A 21,066-nucleotide genomic window follows, 5' to 3' on the forward strand; every position below is an offset into this window, starting at 1 on the left:
ATCACTCTGTATGGTAACTGATGGGAAATGCTGATGTTTAAGGGTGATGGCTGAGAGCCCTCTATTCATTCACAAGGCTGAGCCCAGGCTCTAGGCTGTAAAAGGGAGGCTCAAGATGTCCTCCCCCACTTCCAAAATCAACCAAACAAAAAGCCCTCCATGGGTGTAAGAAAGTTTCAATATGGAGGGTTATCAGAGTAAGCTGTACAAGAGCAGAAAGGGTAAGCACAGTCCTAGAACCTGCCCCCAGAGATCCCCACAATCATCCACTTGTCTCTGCTGGGGTCTCATATTTACATAGTGATGAAGAGCCTAAGAAGACAAGCCAGCACCTGGAGTAATTAGAAGCGTGATGCCCATCTTTCCCTGCTTAGCATCACCCCGGTCCTCCTCCCTTCAAATGGAATTAACTCATTTCTCCTGTTGTCTTGGAGTATTTCCCATTACTCCTGAGCCCATGTTTGCCCTCTGCCTGGAGCAGAGCTGAGCCATCCCAGAAGGATTACCTATGCCATTCCTGCTGTGACTGACAAAAGCTTTAGTGCATTAGTGCCAGCTCAGGCAACGGGTGGTGGTGGGGGAAATAAGCAGGCTCAGGATCTCTGGGGGCATCAGAGGCACTGCAGGGCTGGCAGACAGCAGGGAGTGAACACAGCTACCAATGCAAATGCTGTTGCTGGTTTCAATACATGTGATGGGGGAGTGAGTTGAAGCAGGATGGGTGGCCCCCTCTTCCCACCAATGATGTGTCGCTTTCTAACTAGGCTGATGTAAAATCCTTCCTGTAGAATGTGCCCTGGTTCCAGGACCCAGCCTTAAAGTGACAGTGACAAGGAGACACCTGCCTTTGCTTTCTCCGGAGCCGCAATGGGGATTACTGTCAGAGCAGTACCTGTTAGGATCTCCACTTAGGACCAAATCCTGAGAGGGGACTGACTTCTCTGGGAGTTGTGGGCACCAAGTGCTGGCTGGGATTTGGCCCTCTGTGAGCAAGGAGAGCTGCCACTGGTCATTAGTTGCTCTGTGCTCCTATGGTTATTACTGAGATGGCACTGATAAGTCAAATCAGTGTTCCCCTTCCATAGGGCACATTCCACCCACAATATCGTACAATACCATACCTGCTGGCTCATTACTGGGCACCTGCTAACCCACAATGCAACATTCAGCCAGCAGAGAATGCCATAAGGAGGCACGGTCTGAGGGGAGAAGGGAACCAGGCGCGGGAGGGCGCTAGCAGCTACGGGAGAGAAGGAGTAGCAGGTTGGAAGCAGCATCCTGGGAGCTAGGGCTGCACGGACTGAGATTTAGAGTTTAGGAACTGGGATCTTGCTTTCTTTTGCATGGGTGGATTGGGCGGCCCCTAGGGGCTGGGCTGGGAACTGTTGTTTTGCTCTTTATGTTAAAAAGAAAAGGAGGACTTGTGGCACCTTAGAGGCTAACAAATTTATTTGAGCATAAGCTTTTGTGAGCTACAGCTCACTTCATCGGATGCATTCGGTTTCCACCGAATGCATCCGATGAAGTGAGCTGTAGCTCACGAAAGCTTATGCTCAAATAAATTTGTTAGTCTCTATGGTGCCACAAGTCTTCCTTTTCTTTTTTGCGAATACAGACTAACACGGCTGCTACTCTGAAACCTGCTCTTTATGTTGTAATTTGAAGCAATGGTGCTGCGGGTATCTGCACCTCTTCTTTCTGGAGGCCCTGGTGAAGGTGCCCTCTCTGTTACTTATCACCTACGAGTGTTCCTGGGAGCCCCCGATGGTGCAGCCTATTGAGCCTACTGCTCCGAGTGCCTATAGCACTGTGCCACTTCGTAGCTGGTGCTCCATGACACCTGGCTGTGGGGTGGGTTACAGTATAAATGGCCGGATTTTCAGAAGTGCTGAGGACCCACAGCCCCACTGAGAACTGCTGGGTGCTGAGCACTTATGAAACTCAGACCACTTTTATGTAGGTGCCAAAACAGGCTGAAGGAAACAAATTTTAAAAATTGTGGCCCGTGTGACTAGAGGTTGTTCCAGTACCAAATGGAAAGAGAGACAAGATAGAGGGAAAGTAACAGAGGCAGAAAGAGAGGGAACTAAGAAGGGAAGGGAGATAGAGAATGAGGGGAGAGAAAAGAAACCAGGAGAGAATAAAAGGAAGAAAAAGATAAAGGGGGCAGGAGAGAAAGACAGCATGGGAGCAGAGGGAGTATTCAGGGAAATCAGAGGAAAACACCATTTTCACACTTGTCTTTTTGACATTCAGAATCCACCTGGACCAATTTTCCTAAGTGCCTGTATAAAACTGACCCTAATCCTCCTATTACTTATCCCTGAAAGCCCTCGTTGATCCCCAGTGAAGAGACGCGCTCTGCCGCAGCACGCACTGCAACGGCAGCTCCAACACAGCGAAATGCATAAATCTCGCTGGCAGCCAGAGACACAGCTGGGAATGATAAAACAAAGAGCAAAACAGGAACTGCCAGGCCGGCTGGTGAGTATAGGAGCAGCTGGGGTCTTGCTGATGAGCTGGGATTCTTGCTTTAGCGAGATGATGAAATTTTGCCTTTAAAAATGTTGCCTTGAAAAAAGCTGAGAGCAAGACAGGAGGCCCTGGCTGATAAGAGTGATCAGGGCAGAAGGGCCTTAAAAATTAATCCTACCATACTTGGTAAATGGGGTATTGAACCAGCACTTGCATTATCATCGGAAGGATGATGTAAAGATTTGAATGTGCAGCATATGCAGTAAAAACAGATTAAAACCTTCCCCAAAAAGCATTGGTTTAAAAGGGAGTTTACCATGGTGGCCGGAGCAGGAAGAACCTCTGGGAAGAAGTGTCTCCAGTGGCTTAAAAGATGTTCGGGTTTGGTTCAGGTGGTATCCAGGATGTGACAGAGTGCTCTAGTGCTGGCAAAAGTTGCTGGCTTGACAGGCCTGAAGCCCTCTAGCTATCCTGAAAAGGATGGTGATATAGCAGCAAGTGTAGGATTTGCCTGTGCGTTCCTCCCCCAGTGTCCTCACTTAGCGGGACCAACTCTCAGGGTACAAAAGTAAATTGGTCTCCATGGCCGTTCAGCCTTTGGCATCTGCCAGGGAGGGTGACAGTGCCAATCCTTATGGGGAAAGTGTACAGAATTTAACAGGAAATGATCTTGCATTTGTGAACCATCCAGCACAATGCAATGAGAATTCTCTAATAAACTCATTGTATGTTTTTGGCACTATTTCTATAGAATCCCACTGGTTTCATTCCTAGTCAGTTCTGTAGGACTTCTCCATAACAAAAACATGCTAGTAACTTTTTCTGATGTGGATATCGGTCCCCTGAGAACCAGCAGCTGTACTTAAACTCCCAGAAGAGAAAACCACCGTCACTACCAAAATGGGCCAGGTTAGTGACTTAGAGGCGAATAGCTCTGCTGCTATCCCACATCCCCCAGACTTTTGATTACTGAGAAAAGTCTTAATGGCGACTTTCAGCCTGATTCTTCCTACTGTACTTTAGGAGACCTCAGGGCTAAGAGGACTGTACTGGATGGTTTAATGCGGGGGGAGGGGAGGCAGCCAGAGAACGATTGCATCATTTTTCAGCATTTGAAAGAGAAATACGGAGGAAAAAAGCCAAAAGAAAAGGGCACAGAGAGGGCAGTAGAAGCCAAGAATGCCAACGGAATCTGGAGTTTCCTAGCTGCAGTTCCACTGGGTATCAGCTTGGATCTTCAGAGACCGGTTATGCCTCTTTGGGAAAACCTGTGTTTACTACTCAGGTTTTGTTGGGTCTAGTCACATTGCTTTTTCGCTATGTTGATAGAAGATTAGAGTAACACCTTGAAAAGGCAGGGAGTTGTGTAAGTGCCTGGATTCCCAAGCTGGCACTTTTCCTATATTAGCCAGACGGCCAAATATTGTGCTTCTGTGTGCTGTGAATTGCACGCATCATGCTCTGCCCCAGCAACGATAATAGAGCAGCATGGATTTCTCATGGTGTGGCACAGCAGACAGTGTGCTCTGTACCCTGCTGTGCAGCACAGACTTAATCGCAGCCTGGCAAAGCAGCACCTGATTCTGCACATCGTGGTGCAGTAATGTGTGAAGTGTGGCAAGGGCTAGGGGTGACTGTACAGCGCTCTGTCCCACAGCAAAGGGCAGCAGTAGTTGCATGGCACACGCTGTGGCAGAATGGTGAAGGCAGGGTGTGTAGTGTTCTACACAATATACCCTTACTGGGTGCTGTGAGAGCCCAGGACACCTGCTGTATTTCAGTGGCTACACGGCAGCACATACATACTGTACGTGCATAGCATGGCACAGCAGTGACTGCATGAATCATGTAGGGTGACCAGATGTCCCGATTTTATAGGGACAGTCCCAATATTTGGGTTTTTTTTCTTATATAGGCTCCGATTACCCCCTACCTCCTGTCCCGATTTTTCACACTTGCTGTCTGGTCACCCTAGAATCATGGTAGCTTTGGAAGCATGCTGCTGTTTTCCTCACAAGTTTCTGCGTGTGGCAAAAGACCCCCAAAACAGTAGTACATTCTGAAGAGGTGGAGGGTTGATTTTAGCCTTCAGATGGCACTTATATCGATGTCTGTTCACTCTCATTTCAATACCAGAAGGAACTTTAACATGACTGGAGGTCTTGCTAGTTGGCATCTAGATTTGAATACTGCAGCTCAGCTGCTTTTCTTAACCAGCCATCAGAAGTAGAGTCTAGTGGCCTAAAATAACCTAATAAATATTCGGAGACAATAGCTTCATCCCTGCTACTCAAGGTGCTGCTTGTCACATTGAAGTGACCAAAGGTCCTCTTGAATGATGCTAACAGCCTCGCCTGACCCCTTTGCCGTTCCTCCTTCTCCAGTGAAGGAGCTGTTCAAAGTGATCTTTAGTGAAGTGGAGCATGATCTTTAGTGAAGGCAACAAGAACCATGTGGCATCAACTATGCCCGTCTAATCACTGCGTCATTTGCCTGAGAGCTGCAGAAACCAAACCTAATCTGTCAGATAGGGTAGGAAAATGAGTAATAGTTGAGATTCGTGTATTAAGCCCATTAGGGAGGTTGGATTATTAAAAGCATCAAAATGGATAAAACTCTCTCTCTCTGGCACATGGCTTCTTGCGATGGAAGGTGCAACTGGAGAGATGGGGCAGGGCGATGGAGAAGAAGATGGGATATGGAGCTAGGACTCATTTCTGCCACTAACTCAGAGTGTGATGCTGGAAGAGTCGCTTAGGCTCTGATGCAGCAAGGTCAGCGGGACTCTCACCTGCTTATAGGGACAGATGTGCTTCAGTCCCTTGCTGGATCAGAGCCACAGTCACTCAGTGCCTCTGTTTCACCATCTGTAACAAACCCAACATGAATGGTGGGCAGTACTGTACTTCCACTTGGTGTAGGCATCTGCTGTCAAGGAGATGGTCTCACAAACAGAGAGCAGGCAGTCACATTGTCCTCCTCCTAGCACAGTCAAACCTACATGGCACTTATTCGCACGGACCTACACTATTTTGGCTACCCAACCAATTGGGTTGCTCAATGATAAGTATGTTGATGGTACCTACAGCAGCCAGGGAGGATCTGATATTTCCTCCTCCCCATTTTCAACTCATGATTCAAGAATATGAGACAGAAGCAAATCAGAGCCCTTTCTTTGCCCTCTAACCACCAGCTAAGACAAGTCCCATGCAATAGCTTTAACTTCCTTTACATAAGCATATTACGCTCGGATAGACTTTGCCATGCAGTGTACTCTGATGGCATGAAACAGCAGCACGGGACATTGGAATGGGTAACATTGTCAGGGGAGAATTAATGCAGGTTTCTTGGGACCTGGGTCTATCAGACGGAGATGACCTGATGCACCTTTCAGTCACTGAGAAACCAAAAGTCTGTCCAGGTCAGTTGGGAGGGGAAGAAATTGCCTCCATCACTGGTGGAGTGTGGAAGCTCGGAGGAAAATCTGTCGGGAAACAGAGTGGGAGGAGCAGCAATTATCAGGTGCTAGGAAGTAAGGTCATTGGATGCTGAAAGCCAGATAGGTTTCTGTGTGATCTTTCTGGGAGGGAGCAAATTTCTGGTAAATCACGGACACTGAATATTATGTTGTTTGACTGGAATGAAAGGAATGGCATTACATAGACCCGCGAGCCAACCCTGCAAGTGCACACGTGAGCACTTTACTCACATGGGGTGAAATTCATTCCTTTGCTGGAGGGTCAGGGCAAGACTCTGGCTCCACTTAAGCCCCATTTTAAGGTCTTACCTGGGACTTAAGAGCTGCATAGGCCTTGTGTTTGCCCTCTGCCACTCACGAGTAGGCGGTTTCAAGCCTACTGGACTATTCGCGTCATTGCGTGCATGGAGTTACTCACATGTGTAAGTATTTGCCAGACTGGAACCTTAGTTCAACGACTTCTTTCTCCAGACATGCACACAGCACACCCAGTAAATGAGGGTTGTAAGTGAATGCATGATGAACACAGACCTCCCATAAAGTCTAAGCAAAACATTATATTGGCCACAGATGGAGTGTCATGGTGGGCAAAACCCTGAGGTTCTCTCTTCTCCCCAAAAGCTTGGGGACAGAGGAGAACGCTCTTGAAATTATTTGCTGATAGTGCCCAAGATTTTCACAGGTGCCTAGCAATTTGGGATTCATTTTTTTGGGTTCTGAGCTTGAGCCATCTGAAAAAGCCCTGATTTTCAGAGAGTGCTGAACACCCATCCTCTGAAAATCAGTCCACTTTAAGTTGTCCTCAATTGGGTATCAAAATATTGAAGAACCCAAAATCATTGGTGGCTTTTGTAAAGCTTGGCTGTGATTCCTAGAGGGAGATGGGCAGTAGCCAGAGGAACCTCGCAGAGAAGAGTCTTTCACATGGGTAAAACTCTGAAAGGGATTTTGGCACCCTGAAGCACATGGCTCTGAATGAGGCTACAAGCGTCATAAGAGTGTAAGGTCAGGGCCCTGTGTATAAATGTGGTTAGCTGGGCCTCAGCACCAGCCTTCTCCTTCAAGGCACCACAGAGTTGTGGTCTAGACGCTAAGCAGCTGGAAATGAGCAGGACCCAGCCTGGCTATATCTGCTAGGAAGAGGAGGAACAAAAGCAGGAGCAGAATTTGGCACCAACTGTTTCACAGTAAAAATATCTTAATCCTGGTCTACATAGGAGACATTGACTGGCATCTCTATTCTTCTGCTAAAGCTAGTCTGGTATAATTTAGCTAATCTAGCACAGAAAGTGATTTTTATTTTGGAATAGTGTGTTCACATAAGGAGCTATTCCAGGTTAGCTATGTTGGTCCCTTTAGCTGTGTGAAAAAGCCCTTAGAAAAACACATTACCTACTAAATCCACAGGGAAAAACCTATGGGTTAAATGCAGGATGAATTGTGCCTTGTGCTGAGGCCTCGCAGAAGCCGATCCACCATTTGAGTCCCACTTCAACCCCATTTAGAGAGGGTTAAGTGGGGCATAGGGTTTTTGCTGGCACCTGCATGGTCATGGATTTCACCCAAAATGGCCTGACCACAGTCATTGATGCTTACGAGCTACAGTGGGAGTGGGTTTGGCACTGCATGTGGTTGGGGGTTAGACGTTTATGGTGGGTGTATGTTTTCATTTGCTGATTGGTGTCCTACTTGGATTGCTTAGGAATTCAGTTTGGTTTAGGTTGTTTCTTCCCAACTGTGTTTTCTCTTGGATGTTTGTGCAGTTTAATAGAGGTACAGATATTGGTGATGTCACTTTTTAAACAGACGCTCATTTGATTGGTCAGGCAGCAGGCTTTGCACCTGTGGTCACTGTTTTTTAACTGCATGTCACCGAGCATTTGGTGAGCCCTTGGGGTTATTTTTGCACTGGTCTGTTATTCTTTATGAGACCAGGGCACCATTTCTATGAGCCCTGGAGCTCTCAGCAGAGTCCAGGTTACACTTGTCAAAGCTGAGGGAAATTGACCCTAAACAATCTTTCTGTCCCCCGATCCTGGACCATCCAGGGGCCAAAACAACACTCAGTACAACTTAAAGCAGCCTCAAGGATGCTTTAAAGTATGCCAGATGCAGTGGCAACTTAGGGATCAATGTGCCACCTGGGAGCAGATGGAACATCCCGCACCTTTCCATCCCTAGTTTGCCCACCCCAGCATGCCCCTTTTGTGCAGGGTAGGAGGGAGCAGTGTCCGTCTGTGCCATGTGGAATTATCAGCTGCCTGCCTAGGGGAAATTACTTGCCACTGTGCACTGCCTCAGCAAAGAAAGCAGAGTGGGGGCTAAGATTCTGGCAATATCTGCAATATGGGGCTATGTTTAAGGGTTTACTGTAGCTGAGTACGTCTTTACTTAATCTTATTTGTCTGACGTCAGTTGGAATGGAGCAGCAAGGTGATGCTGTTATACGCTCTCACTGGTCTTTTTAATCATTGGTGGTTTCTTCTGTTTGGGTTAGATTTACTATTGAGAGAGTCTGGTTCTTTTAATGGTACAGTAGCTACTATCAGAGGCTTATTCTATTCAAATCCAGAGTGTTTCCATTAGTCACTCTATCCAATTGCTACTTGATGTAACTGCCAAAAAGCTGAATTCAGTAGGTGCTATGTGAGTAACTATCTCACGGTGTGGTTTGGCCCTGTTTATATATTAAATCTGTTTCATACATAAACAGTTATTACTTTCACATGCATTATATTTTCATGCCATAGATTAATGTATTCTGCCTTCCATTTGGAAGAGCTTATGTCATTTTCCAAACTGCACGCACAGGAATCCAGCTATCACTGAAATGCTGCCACTCCTTGAGTGGACCACAACGGCTGTATAACAGCTCACAACAATGTTAAACATCTTAGGACAGGACGTGAAGAAAAATACTGCTTTGAATTGAAACTACAGGTAGGAATTTAGGTAGGAAGAGAATGGATATCTCTTGATCAGAATAGGGCCAGGACATCATGTTTAACAGATATCCCTATTCTTGCAAAAACACACTGTAAGATCTTCAGTAACTGTAAAGCATATTGATGTTCAGTGATTTCCCAAGGCCATGCTGCAAGTCAGTGGCAGGGGATCTGAATATCCTAACTACCAGCCACATGTTCTATCAGCTACATCAAGATCCCTCCACACAAAGAGGGAAGGGGATAGGGTGGGAGAAATGGTGAGCTTGGGAAAGGAGAGATATCAAACTCTATCATCATCCAGGGCATTTATGGATAAGTGGATGGGCTTTTTCCTGCCTCCTTGGGTCTTAAACCCTTAAGAATTCAACAAGAAAGTGGTATGTTTTAAGGGAGAAGTCAGAAAGCTACAGACTCCCAGGTGTGTTTGAATAACTTATGGCAAAGAAGCTGTATTGGTTCTCCCACTGTCTCAAAGTGTCAGCAGATTACCTGTGCTAAGAGAAAAGGAGTACTTGTGGCATCTTAGAGACTAACAAATTTATTTGAGCATAAGCTTTCATGAGCTACAGCTCACTTCATCGGATGCATTCAGTGGAAAATACTGAATACATCCGATGAAGTGAGCTGTAGCTCATGAAAGCTTATGCTCAAATAAATTTGTTAGTCTCTAAGGTGCCACAAGTGCTCCTTTTCTTTTTGCAAATACAGACTAACACGGCTTCTACTCTGAAACCTGTGCTATGATTTACTTCTGCTTTAACATCAACACTACAATAACATTGTCTCATTGCTTGCAGCCGAACAGGAACATGTAAAAAACATATTAACAGAGTGACAGTTTTTAGTGAACAGTAGCTTCAGAACACATCCTGAGGGATGGCAAATTACTGGAGCTAAGTGAATGCTCAAGGCTCAACACCACCCTTTAAAGGAACTGGGTCTGAGCGGCAGGGTAGACTTTGGCTGGTCACCTGGTATAAAGCAGATTGAAATCAGGGAAGCTGACTTCCTGAGGGTTTCTCCAGTGCCCCCTTCTAGGCTCCTATGGCAACCACGGCCAACCTGGTGCAGGGAGCATTTCTGGGAGAAAGGAAGCCAGCCAGGATGGTGCTATATTCAGTAGATCCCCTGATTGCTAGAACTGTTCCTTGGGACGGCGTGCAATCTAGTGAAAGCTATGTTATGCCAATGACCACACCACTTCTCAGAGGCCCCAGAGAATGTAAATGTAACTTATTGCCACTTCCCCTACATCCCTGTGCTAAGCATAGCTCAGCTAATCAGAGAGTCTGGCACAAGAGATTACTTTTCTGCCTCTATTGAGCTATCTGCTTGGGAGCAGCAACCTTTTGTTCCAATACCTGAAAATCTTCAATCTCTCCTCAAATTCAGCCCTCTCTTTGCAGACAGGGTATGAGAAAACTTGGGCCTGCTTGCCTGGATCTATTTGAGGCTACAGAGCGAGTTTAGAACAGGAAGACGGAAGGAGTACTGTAGACTGGGCGGCTATCACTGATCTGAGAGCACTGGGTTCTCTTATCTTTGCGAGGGTGAAGAACAAATTACTTTCTAGATGGGAATTTCCACTGTAACAAGCAGTTATGTCTGGCTGGCTTTATAGTGCCAGGTCCTAAACTGAGAAAAACTGGAAATTCTATAGTAGAAGCTTGATCTTATTAGTCTCTGTAAGTTCTATTTGTGTCACTATCATTTGGGGAATGAATTTTTGTGTGTGTGATGAAGCAACTGGTAAAAAGAACAGCTGTACTTGTGGCACCTTAGAGATTAACACATTTATTTGAGCATAAAGCTTTATGCTCAAATACATTTGTTAGTCTCTAAGGTGCCACAAGTACTCCTGTTCTTTTTGCGGATACAGACTACCATGGCTGCTACTCTGAAGCAGCTGGTAGTTAGAAGGCAAGTCTGCATTTTATTCTTCTGCTTCTACAGATTACGTGTGGCTGTGGGAGAATCTTGCCTGCGCTAAGATATACTCTGCAGCATTAGGGTTGGGTTTGAACTTTGCAGTTTGGTCCTCTCTGCATGTGCAGACCTTTACTCCTGCATGGAGTCCCACTGAAGTGAAAGGGAACTGAAGGGGCTCCGCATTTCTGAATAAGAAGTCTGTATCTAAAGCTGTGTCCTCAAAGCTAGGCTCCTAAATTTTTATTTGGGGCACATAAATACATGGGCTGATTTTCAAAAGTGCTCAACACCCAGCAGCTGTCATTGAAAATCATGTCACTATTTTAGATGCTTAAGTGTGGATTTAGGAGGCTAAATGTAGGCACCCTTGGCCTAAATATGGAATTGGGTCCCTAGTTACATGCTGAAGCTTGAAAACATTAGCTTACTTGACTTACCCAAGGTCATACAGGGATCAATATAATGCACAGGATTGGGACACGGGAATGCCTGGTACTTAGACCCATGGTCTCCCTACTAAACAACGCTGTGGATGGATAAAGTAACTGGAAAAAGCCTGCCAAGAGTTAAATAACAAAACAGCTTGTTGTATAACTCTAAGCAGAGATACAGGAGCTTTTGGATGATAGAATCACCATTTTGGTATTCTTGGCAGACCACGTGACTTGCGAAGCGTGTGAGTGGGGCAAGGTGCACATTCTCTCTGTTTCTTATAAATGAAAACCAAGTGAGAAGTAGCAGTGTCTCTTCTGAGGCATGTGATGGGGACCTAGCAAAGCAATTAGAACAATGGGGAGGAGAGGAATGATAACAATATTGGAGCCCATTTCATTCAACGACCTCAAAAGCTTTACAAACACAATTAATTAAGCCCACACTACACCATTCTGAGTTAACTGTCGTAAATCCAGATCCTATAATATCACCTGTAAAATGTATTCCGTAACATATAAAAATCGATTCTAGAATGCAATTGCGGTGCGTACTAAATGTATCATAACATTTGTGATGCCCCAATCCCTAGCCAAATAGGAAGCCACATAAAAAGGGGATAATGATACCCACCTTTGTAAAGTATCACATAAACAGTCAGTATTATTGGCAAAGATTTCCAAAAGCAACTAGTGATCTTGGGGACCTCCGTGTTTTGATATCCAACTTGGGAAACTTTGAAAGGGCCTGATTTTCAGAACATCCATATGCTGAAAAATCTGGCCTCATTAACATGTCTAAAGTTGAGCACCCAAAATCTGTCTGTCTTCAGTACTGATCTGGCCCCCATCACCATGCTATCTGGGCATCTTGCTATCTTCAATGTATTTGTTCTTACAACACCCCTGTGAAAGAGAGAAGTGCTTTCAGCCCAACTTTACAGAAGGGGAACTGAGGCACCATGAGGCTAAGTGACTTGGGCACAGTCACACGGGAAATCTGTGGTGGAGTAGCCACTTGAACCCAGGTCCTGCAAGTCATAAGCTAGTGAGACCCCCCCCCCACACACACACACACATCGGCCATCCTGTCTAAGCACTTTTGAAAATTCTGCTTGCTGTTGTTATTATTTAGAAACTGTTTTAACAGACCTACAAGGGAACTTCAGTAAAAATCCGCTCATACGTCTCTAGAGCAACATGGGGGTCTTATCTTTCAGCATTGGCCAGGGTATACTCATGGTATCTTTCTCAAGGCATAGACTCCACAGGCCTGTTTCTGAACCTGCTGCACCAGTGTCACTTGGATAACTCCACTGAGGCCAACAGTTCCTTCTGACTTATACTGGTGTGAGATCAAAGCCTCGCTCCCTTTCCACTGTAGAAGGAGTCATGTAATGTTGTGTAGTGTATTCCTTTAGGTCAGGAGTTCTCAAACTTCATTGTACTGCGAGCCCCTTATGACAACAAAAATTATTATATGACCCCAGAAGGGGGGACCAAAACTTGAGCCCGCCCAAGCCCCACTGCCCCAGGTGGAGCGGCCAAAGCCCAAACCCTATTGCTCCAGGTGCAGGGTCTGGGTGGAAGAAGCAAAGCCGAAAGCCAAGGGCTTCAGCCCCAGAACCATCCCCCAAAACATCATCATGTAAAATGGTTTGAGGTGATGAGTGCTGATGTGCTTATGCAAGTTTCTGCTGTTTTGATATTTCCCCTAGGATAACTGGCAGGGCTGGTGAATGTAGTGGGATGCTTGGCATTGTTTGCTCCTGTTCTGGGAGTTATTTGGGAGCACTGGCCATATTTATGTTGCATTATCTTCATTCAGAGTGATCAGAGTCACTCACTGTACCTGCATAATTTGCAGTGTGCTCAAGCATCTGTGCTTTAATCTTTAAAAAAAAATCATTCCTCTCTCCTGTCTGACATGACAGCCTTTTGCATGACAGCCCATTGAAGGGCTCTCCATGTGCCTCAGGGGCTTAGGGACCAGCACTTCTGGATTTCACAGATCACATGGCGAATCAGGGCATCTTGAAGATGGCTCTGAGTTAATTAAGGATTTAACCTTGGGACTCTTTGGTCTCTTGGCCCAGCTTTCAACCAGATAAGATGAGGGATTTGATCTGTGAACTTGCTTGCTTCAGTATCCCGGTCATCCTCTTTGAACCGCAATGCTCAACCGTTCCATGCGATGATGGGAAGAAAAGTGACTGAGTTGTGTAACAGCCAACTGTTTATTGCTGCAGATTATCCCACAGCAATGGGATTTAATACTTTGTTTTATTAAGGAAGGGGTTAGGGTTGTTGATTTTTTTTTTCACAACAGATTATAAATTTGCTCCTAGCCCGCAGAGTGTGTGAACTTCACAAGCGTGACTAAGACAAATATAGTTCAGTGCTTTTTAAAGAAAGCCCATCGAATGTGATGTACCTAATGTTCCTATTTCAGAATAGCAGCCGTGTTAGTCTGTATTCGCAAAAAGAAAAAAGGAGTACTTGTGGCACCTTAGAGACTAACATTATAATACCAAGATCAGGTTAGCCCTTCCTGAGGTCAAACCCAAGAAAGAGGAAAACTCCATGAGGATTCACATATGGAGTTATGTAGTGGGGTGGTCTGCCCTCCTCCCTCACATGAAAGAGGGGTCTGGCTCCCAAAACCCACAGATTCTCTAAGATTTGCATCATTACATGACCCCCTACTGCCCACCCCACTCCTTGGCAATGCAGAACCTTTGGCATGGACAGGTGACCGCAAGACCCAGGGTAGGTCTACATTTAAAATGTGGCAGTGATGCAGATGCTACTACACTGATACGAGTACTTCTCCTGTACTCCACCTCCCCAAGAGGCAGTAACTATGGTGACAGGAGAAGCTCTCCCGTCGACCAAGCTCTGTCTACACCATGGGTTAAGTCAGTATAACTACGTCACTCAGGGGAGTGAATTTTTTTTTTTTTAGTACCTCTCTGGCCAAGGTCCTGTTGGGTGCTGTGGGGGGGCCAACGTGCATCCCACTGGCAATGCACTCGGCCTATCATTCCCACCCCCACTCCCCACAATCCCAGGCAACTGGGGCAGAGGGGTAGTGCTTTGAAGATACCCCATTCCATCCCTTTGAGAGGGGTGGGAAGACAAACACACAGGCAGGGCACCCTGCCCCCCATAGCACATGTCTGAGGGGACCAATTCCTGGCCTACTTGGGCAAGCCCCACAGCTTGTGCATGGGATTCTAAAAAGCATCTAGTTCCCTGAGGCTCTTTGGAAAATCCCACCCTCTGTATGTGAACTAGCTGTTTAGGCAGATCCTTGCAATGCAGGTAAAGCAATCACCACAGATGTTCATGTCTCTGGTAACTGCGCTGGGTAACAAGATCTCCTGTGGGGCCTAGATAAAATAGAGGTTAATTATAAAGCATTTGTTGTTTAGAAGCCAGCCTTGCATAGCTCCCCTTCCACTTCCGTGCACATCTTTACAGAAGCCACCTTCCATTTAAAGCCATGGAGGAAAGTAATGAAGTTACACAAATGGTTGCAGCTTCCAAACAAAAACATATGTTCGTTTTGGTAAAACATTCTTCTTGTACAGTCTCTTTGGTCCTAGGATCAGGAAGTAATTGCTCTGTACACGGGACTCATTTACTCAAAGGGGAGGTCTGTGCATGGAGCAGCTATCTGTACAAGATTGGGCCTATTAATTAATTAAGCTTCCAGTTGTATTATACACATTAGAGATGCATATTCTGAGAGGCTATTAAGTAACATGTGGAGGGTCACGGAGGGTGCAATTTATCCATGAGCACTGAGCTCAGGCAGGGCTTTAGTGGGATTTAGGTGGCGTACAGAATCTGCCCAAGGGAGAATTTCCCCTCTTCCTCCCCCCACTCCATCCCAGGAATACAATAGGGGTTGCTCTAACCACTCAACCCTACTTCTCTCAAACTTATATAAAAGCAAAGCAAATCATAGCAGGAAAGAGGCAAGGGGAAATAATTTACAGGCTCAGCTGACATTTTATGTTCCATACAGAATGGAGTTTAGTAACCACTACTTTATTGGCTGTACTTTATAGTTGTTTAATGGGAGGACTCTATTCTAAGTTGTAGCCCCTTATAGCACAGTTTGGTTCAGGCTGGATTTGGTTCCACTGATTGTTTTGGAAGTTTTTGAAGCCATGTGTTGTGTTCGGTTCCTGGAGAGACACTGAGGTGGAGCGCTCTAGCCATCATTTATTAATGATGATCCCACCCACACATGGCAACTCAGCAAAGAAATGAGCTGTCGAATGATCCTGTGTGTTGTGGGGCATTGATACATGGCATCTACCCCCGGCTGGGAAATCCAGCTCAGCCTTTCAATCCCCAGGTTTTAAGAGTACCTCAAACATTTTTCAACCAAGGTGTTTTTTTAGAATGATCACTGTTGGGCCCCATATCTATTACCTTCCCTCCTCACAGCTCATTTGTATTTGAGTGCCCCCTCCCCCATTTGATTTGTGTTTGAATCTTAGATGGAAGTATCACTGATGTTTTCATTGTATTGGTCTGCTTTTACGGAAATGTACACAACCCCAGGTGCCTCGGTGGGAGAAGGATGGGAGGTAAAGGGATGTCAGTTAATAAAACAATGCTCTTTTTATGTATCCTAATTAATTCACACCGTTGCCAAGATACTCTAAGTAAATTCCCACGGTTGATGGTGACCTGGAACTAGATGTGGACAGGCATGAGATATGCACAGTCAGATTTGGTGAGATGAGCTTAGAGAGAATGTGGAATATAATAGCCTATGCTCTTCTGCAATACTACCCTCCAGCCAGCAGAGGGAGAACAAATTAATGTGTTTTATAAATCATTTGTATTACAGTAGGGCCTAGAGGCCCCAACTGATTGTGCTAGGTGCTGTACAATCACATAAGAGAATCCCTACCCCAGGGAGTTTACAATCTCAATGGAGAACATGGACAAAGGGTAGGAGGGGAAGAGACAGAAAAGTAAAAAAAGAAAAGGAGTACTTGTGGCACCTTAGAGACTAAAATTTATTTGAGCATAAGCTTTCATGAGCTGTAGCTTATGCTCAAATTTGTTAGTCTAAGGTGCCACAAGTACTCCTTTTCTTTTTGCGAACACAGACTAACACGGCTTCTACTCTGAAACCTGTCATTATACAGAAAAGTGACTTGCTCAAGATCACACAGCAGGTGCATTAATTAGCAGCTCCACCGCACACAGCTGGGGGAAGGGAACCCAACATTTGTCAAATGCAAAAGGACAAAATTGAGTAAGCAAGTGAACCGTTATTTCCCAGCTTCTCATAGCTGAGTATGATGGAAACAAAAACACACCTGGGGTAAGTCTACTCTGCAGGCCTGGGAGTGATTTTCAACTCTTTCAGATGTACCTGCACTAGCTTTAATCTAGCCAAAAACCTGGGCAATAGCAGGTACTCTATAGTCTAAGGATGTGTGTACACTGCACCTGGGGGTGTGACTTGTATCTAGCGTAGATGTACCCACATTAGTGATACCATAAGTAGCTCACTAAATACAACAGTGAGGACTTTGTTTCCTATCCAAAAGTTAGGAAACAAACGGTAGGAATAAATGGTGAGTTTTCAGAATGGAGAGAGGTAAATAGTGGTGTCTGGGGTCTGTACTGGGACCAGTCCTATTCAACATATTCGTAAATTATCTGGAAAAAGGCATAAACAGCGAGGTAGCAAAATTTGAAGATGATACAAAGCTGCTCAAGATAGCGAAGTCCAAAGCAGACTGCAAAGAGCTACAGAGGGGTCTCACAAAACAGGGTGACTGGGCAACAAAATGGCCGATGAAATTTAATGGTGATAAATGCAAAGAAATGCACATTGGAAAACAATCCCAACTATACATACACAATGATGGGGTCTAAATTAGCTGTTACCACTCAAGAAAGAGATCTTGGAGTGATTGTAGATAGTTCTCTGAACTCAATGTGCAGTGGCAGTCAAAAAACCTAACAGAATGTTGGGAATCATTAAGAAAGGGAAAGAGATACAGAAAATATCACTATATAAATTCATGGTATGACCACATCTTGAATATTGTGTGCAGATGTGGTCACCCCATCTCAAAAAAGATATTAGAATTGGAAAAGGTTCAGAAAAGGGCAACAAAAATGGTGAGGGGTGTGGAACAGCTTCCATATGAGGAGAGATTAATGAGATTGGGACTTTTCAGCTTGGAAAAGACAACTAATGGTGGATATGACAGGTCTAAAAAATCATGACTGGTGTGGAGAAAGTAAATAGGGAAGTGTTATTTACTCCTTCTCATAACACAAGAACTAGGAGTCACCAAATGAAATTAAGAGGCAGCAGGTTTAAAACAAACAAAAGAAAGTATATCACACAACTCACAGTCAACCTGTGAAATTCTTTGCCAGAGGATGTTGTGAAGGCCAAGACTATAACAGGGTTCAAAAAAGAACTGGGTGAATTCATGGAGGATAGGTCCGTCAATGGCTATTAGTCAGGGTGGGCAGGGATGGTGGCCCTAGCCTCTGTTTGCCAGAAGCTGGGAATGGGCGACGGGATGGATCACTTGATTACCTGTTCTGTTCATTCTCTTTGATGCACCTGGCATTGGCCACTGTCAGAAGACAGGATGCTGCACTAGATGGACCTTTGGTCTGACCCAGTATGGCCATCCTTATGGGGATGTAGCAGCACGGGCTTCAGAACAGCCTGCACAAGCCTACCTGCACCTCCTGGAAACTTACTCACTTGGGCAGCCCACACTGAAGCCCACGCCACTGTGTCCTCACTTCTCTAGTTAGTGATCTAGCTGTGGTACAGCTAGCGTGGGTACGGTGCCTCAAGCTGCTAATTACATCCCCAGCAGAAGTATAGATGCACACTTAGGCAACAGAGCATACCTGCTAGGAACTCTTTCTTGCATCAAAGATAGCCATCACAATTATTACGCACCATCGATCAGTGGATGTGCTACGTGTGCTCCAGACAGATATGAAGGCATAGTCCCTACCCTGAGAAGCTGACATTGAATACAGAGATAGAAGAACATAGAGAAGGGGAGAATAGGCAGAGATGTTATGTGTTATTGATTTCATTTTTTTTGGCATCAGCATAAATGAGATGCATTCCTCACAGATAGCACGGTAGAAATGAATTCAAAGGGAGGAGCTGTCTGGGGCACTGCCCATGTGCTCAGCATGGACATTTCAAGTGTAGGGGCAGGATGGAGGAAAGCACAGAGATAGTTCATGGAGCAGCTGAGAGATGGGTGGCCATGCCTGGCAGCAGTGGCAGGCTTGTAGCTAGGCTCAGTAGAAGTACTGAAGGCATATGGAGACTGAAATACCTTCTCCTATGTAGACTGACAAGACATAAGGCATTGAGGGGTGAGGGAAGCTCACTTTGCTGCTGGATGTTCTGTGGCTAAGGGGCTTTGGTCTTCAGGGACATCCATCCAGCACTTTCCACAAGCTCTCAAATTTTAATTTAAAAATGCTAAAGGTAACAATGAATAGAACCCACAACCATGACTTGTTTGCACATTTGTTGTTCTTACAGGCTGCTCCAGTGGCACAAGAACAGCTGAGGTCCAAGCTCAGCTATACAGTTAGTGAAGTTACTGTCATGAATCTATGGCCTGAGAAAAACCCTATCCTACTCTTGCCAGGTGGAAAGAACAGGAGTGAGCCCAGAACCCCTAGTTTTCATCCTCCTCCTCCCAGCACTGTAGACATGAAGTCAAGCAAAGGGGAGACAAAACTCTGGGCTGAGATGCTAACAAAAGAGAGGTCTACTTCTCCAAGCCTACTTCATGCAGATGACGTAAGCAGCCTGGAGAACCTACCCCTGAAAAGGCCGGTGAAGTTGGCTCCTCTGGAGATGCCCCTGGAAGTTAAAGAAGCCCAGCTCCAGAAGATTATGAGTATCCAGGCAGAAGCTCAGCTGGCTGCTCAGAAGCTGGTGGGCGTCAGTTCCATTAACAGTGAGCCCCATGTGAAAAGGGTCAAAAATCTGGCCCAGATGGAACTGGAGAACTTGAATAAGATAAAGCTGAGTGAGAGGGCAACTTTAGAGTACGGGGATGGGCCCCTTTCATCTAAAGGCACCAAGCCCTTGTGCGAGGTTCAAATTATCTTGTCCACAGAGGCAAACTCCCAGCTGGATAAAAAGTCAGCCATCGAAGATGCCCCAGTGACATTCGGTACGCCATTAAACCCCAAAGCCAAGGGCAACACCTTCCAAGCACCTGGCCTGCATGAGGACACACATGTTCCTGATGGTCACAGCCCCAACCCCGACACTGCCCGGCACCGCTTTAGACTGAGGCAGATGAAAGAGCAACAGGAAGAGCTCAGCAAAGCCAAGCCCTTAAAGGCCACGAGACTGAGTGCAGAGGAGGTGAAACAGCAAACTGCAGGTCAACGAACACAAAAAACCCTCAGCGATGCAAGCAAGCTCCTCGAGAACATGGCCAAAAAGCACCAGAGGCGGGGTGCTGGCCAAGACGAGGCAGACGAAGTTCTCACTGTGACGAGACCATCTACACGAAGGATGGCACTAGGGGACATCATTCAGGTGGAAGAAGATTGAACATCATGCCCAACTTCCTCCCTGATGCTGCCCCATACTAAGTCCAACTCTGCAAAGCACCAGAACATTAGACACAGACACACTTGCCCAATAAAGGACATTAGAGCCCGATCTTTCAATAGTCCACCTGCCAATCTGCTAATGCTACCATCTTATAGAGCAACAATAGGAAATAAAAGTAATGTTTCATTGGTCTCTGATTCTTCCTCATTGTGCTACAGTGGGCACTTCGCTTTGCAACATCTTCATTTCCGATCGCCTGGCAAAAGGATGAATTGGTTAGCCAAGTATTTGCACAGGGCTTGTCATCACCTAATTTCAAAGTGCCTTGCAAACAGTGTATAGCTGATCTGACATGCAGCCTTTGGTTTGCAGGAACCTCAAGAATAAAATAATCCATTCCCCAGTGAGACTATTGGTGATGGGGATAATGAATTTAATGCAGAAAGGAGGAGAGGAAGCCAGTGGAGGGGAGTTGATTTTAGCCTCAAAGCTTTGAATATACTGGGGTGAGGAAGACAAGTGAGTAGTGACTGGGAAATTACTGTCTATAAGCATCACCAGGAAGTTGAAAAATTGCCCCACATCCTGCAGAACACTCTGCAGTGCCACACTTCCTGCTGACTCTCCCAGAGACAGGGACCAGTTGCAGAGACCAAGACAAAGCATAGAACAAGGCTAGGGACACCAGCAGCACTACTTAATTAAGTTACCTTAAAACCTGCCTCTATCATCATCATCACCACCATCTCTACAGACAAACTTGTCATGGTAATGGAGGAGTGAGAGCCCTCAGCTACACGTTCCAGAGGATGGAAATATAATCAGGTTAGGTGTAATTGCAAGGAATTCTAGCATTAAGTACAAAAACAGACACCAGTGGATGATGAGTCCCCCTTTACAATTACTTTGACTAACTGCAACAAGTGAGTTAGAAATGAAGGTGTAGACTGCAGGGGATATCGGTGGGAATTAACTTCTGATTCTCTCCCTTCTCAGAGGCTCATAGATATTAAGGTCAGAAGGGACCATTATGATCATCTAGTCTGACCTCCTGCACAATGCAGGCCACAGAATCTCATCCACCCCCTGTTGCAATAAACCTCACACCCATGTCTGAGCTATTGAAGTCCTCAAACCAAGGTTTAAAGACTTCAAGGTGCAGAGAATCCTCCAGCAAGTGGACTGTGCCCCATG

The 21,066-nt window shown here is 45.6% G+C and overlaps 1 protein-coding gene across 1 annotated transcript; it reads left to right on the forward strand.

Moving 5' to 3' along the window:
• Positions 1 to 2,439: 2,439 nt before the first annotated feature.
• On the forward strand, positions 2,440 to 19,940 carry LOC122458423. Its single transcript, XM_043507043.1, has 2 exons — positions 2,440 to 2,484; positions 18,838 to 19,940. Exons 1-2 carry the CDS (start codon positions 2,443 to 2,445, stop codon positions 19,867 to 19,869), a joined length of 1,074 nt encoding a protein of 357 aa, XP_043362978.1. The 5' UTR covers positions 2,440 to 2,442; the 3' UTR covers positions 19,870 to 19,940.
• Positions 19,941 to 21,066: the final 1,126 nt, after the last annotated feature.

Source organism: Dermochelys coriacea, chromosome 2, assembly GCF_009764565.3.
Source record: "Dermochelys coriacea isolate rDerCor1 chromosome 2, rDerCor1.pri.v4, whole genome shotgun sequence".
NCBI lineage: Eukaryota > Metazoa > Chordata > Testudines > Dermochelyidae > Dermochelys > Dermochelys coriacea.

What these genes read in the sequence shown, in the direction of transcription:
- LOC122458423 (XM_043507043.1), top strand. Translation starts at nt 2,443, where the DNA reads ATGATAAAACAAAGAGCAAAACAGGAACTGCCAGGCCGGCTG. An exon ending in AGGAACTGCCAGGCCGGCTG is followed by an intron (nt 2,485 to 18,837) that starts GTGAGTATAGGA and finishes TTGTTCTTACAG; the next exon opens with GCTGCTCCAGTGGCACAAGA.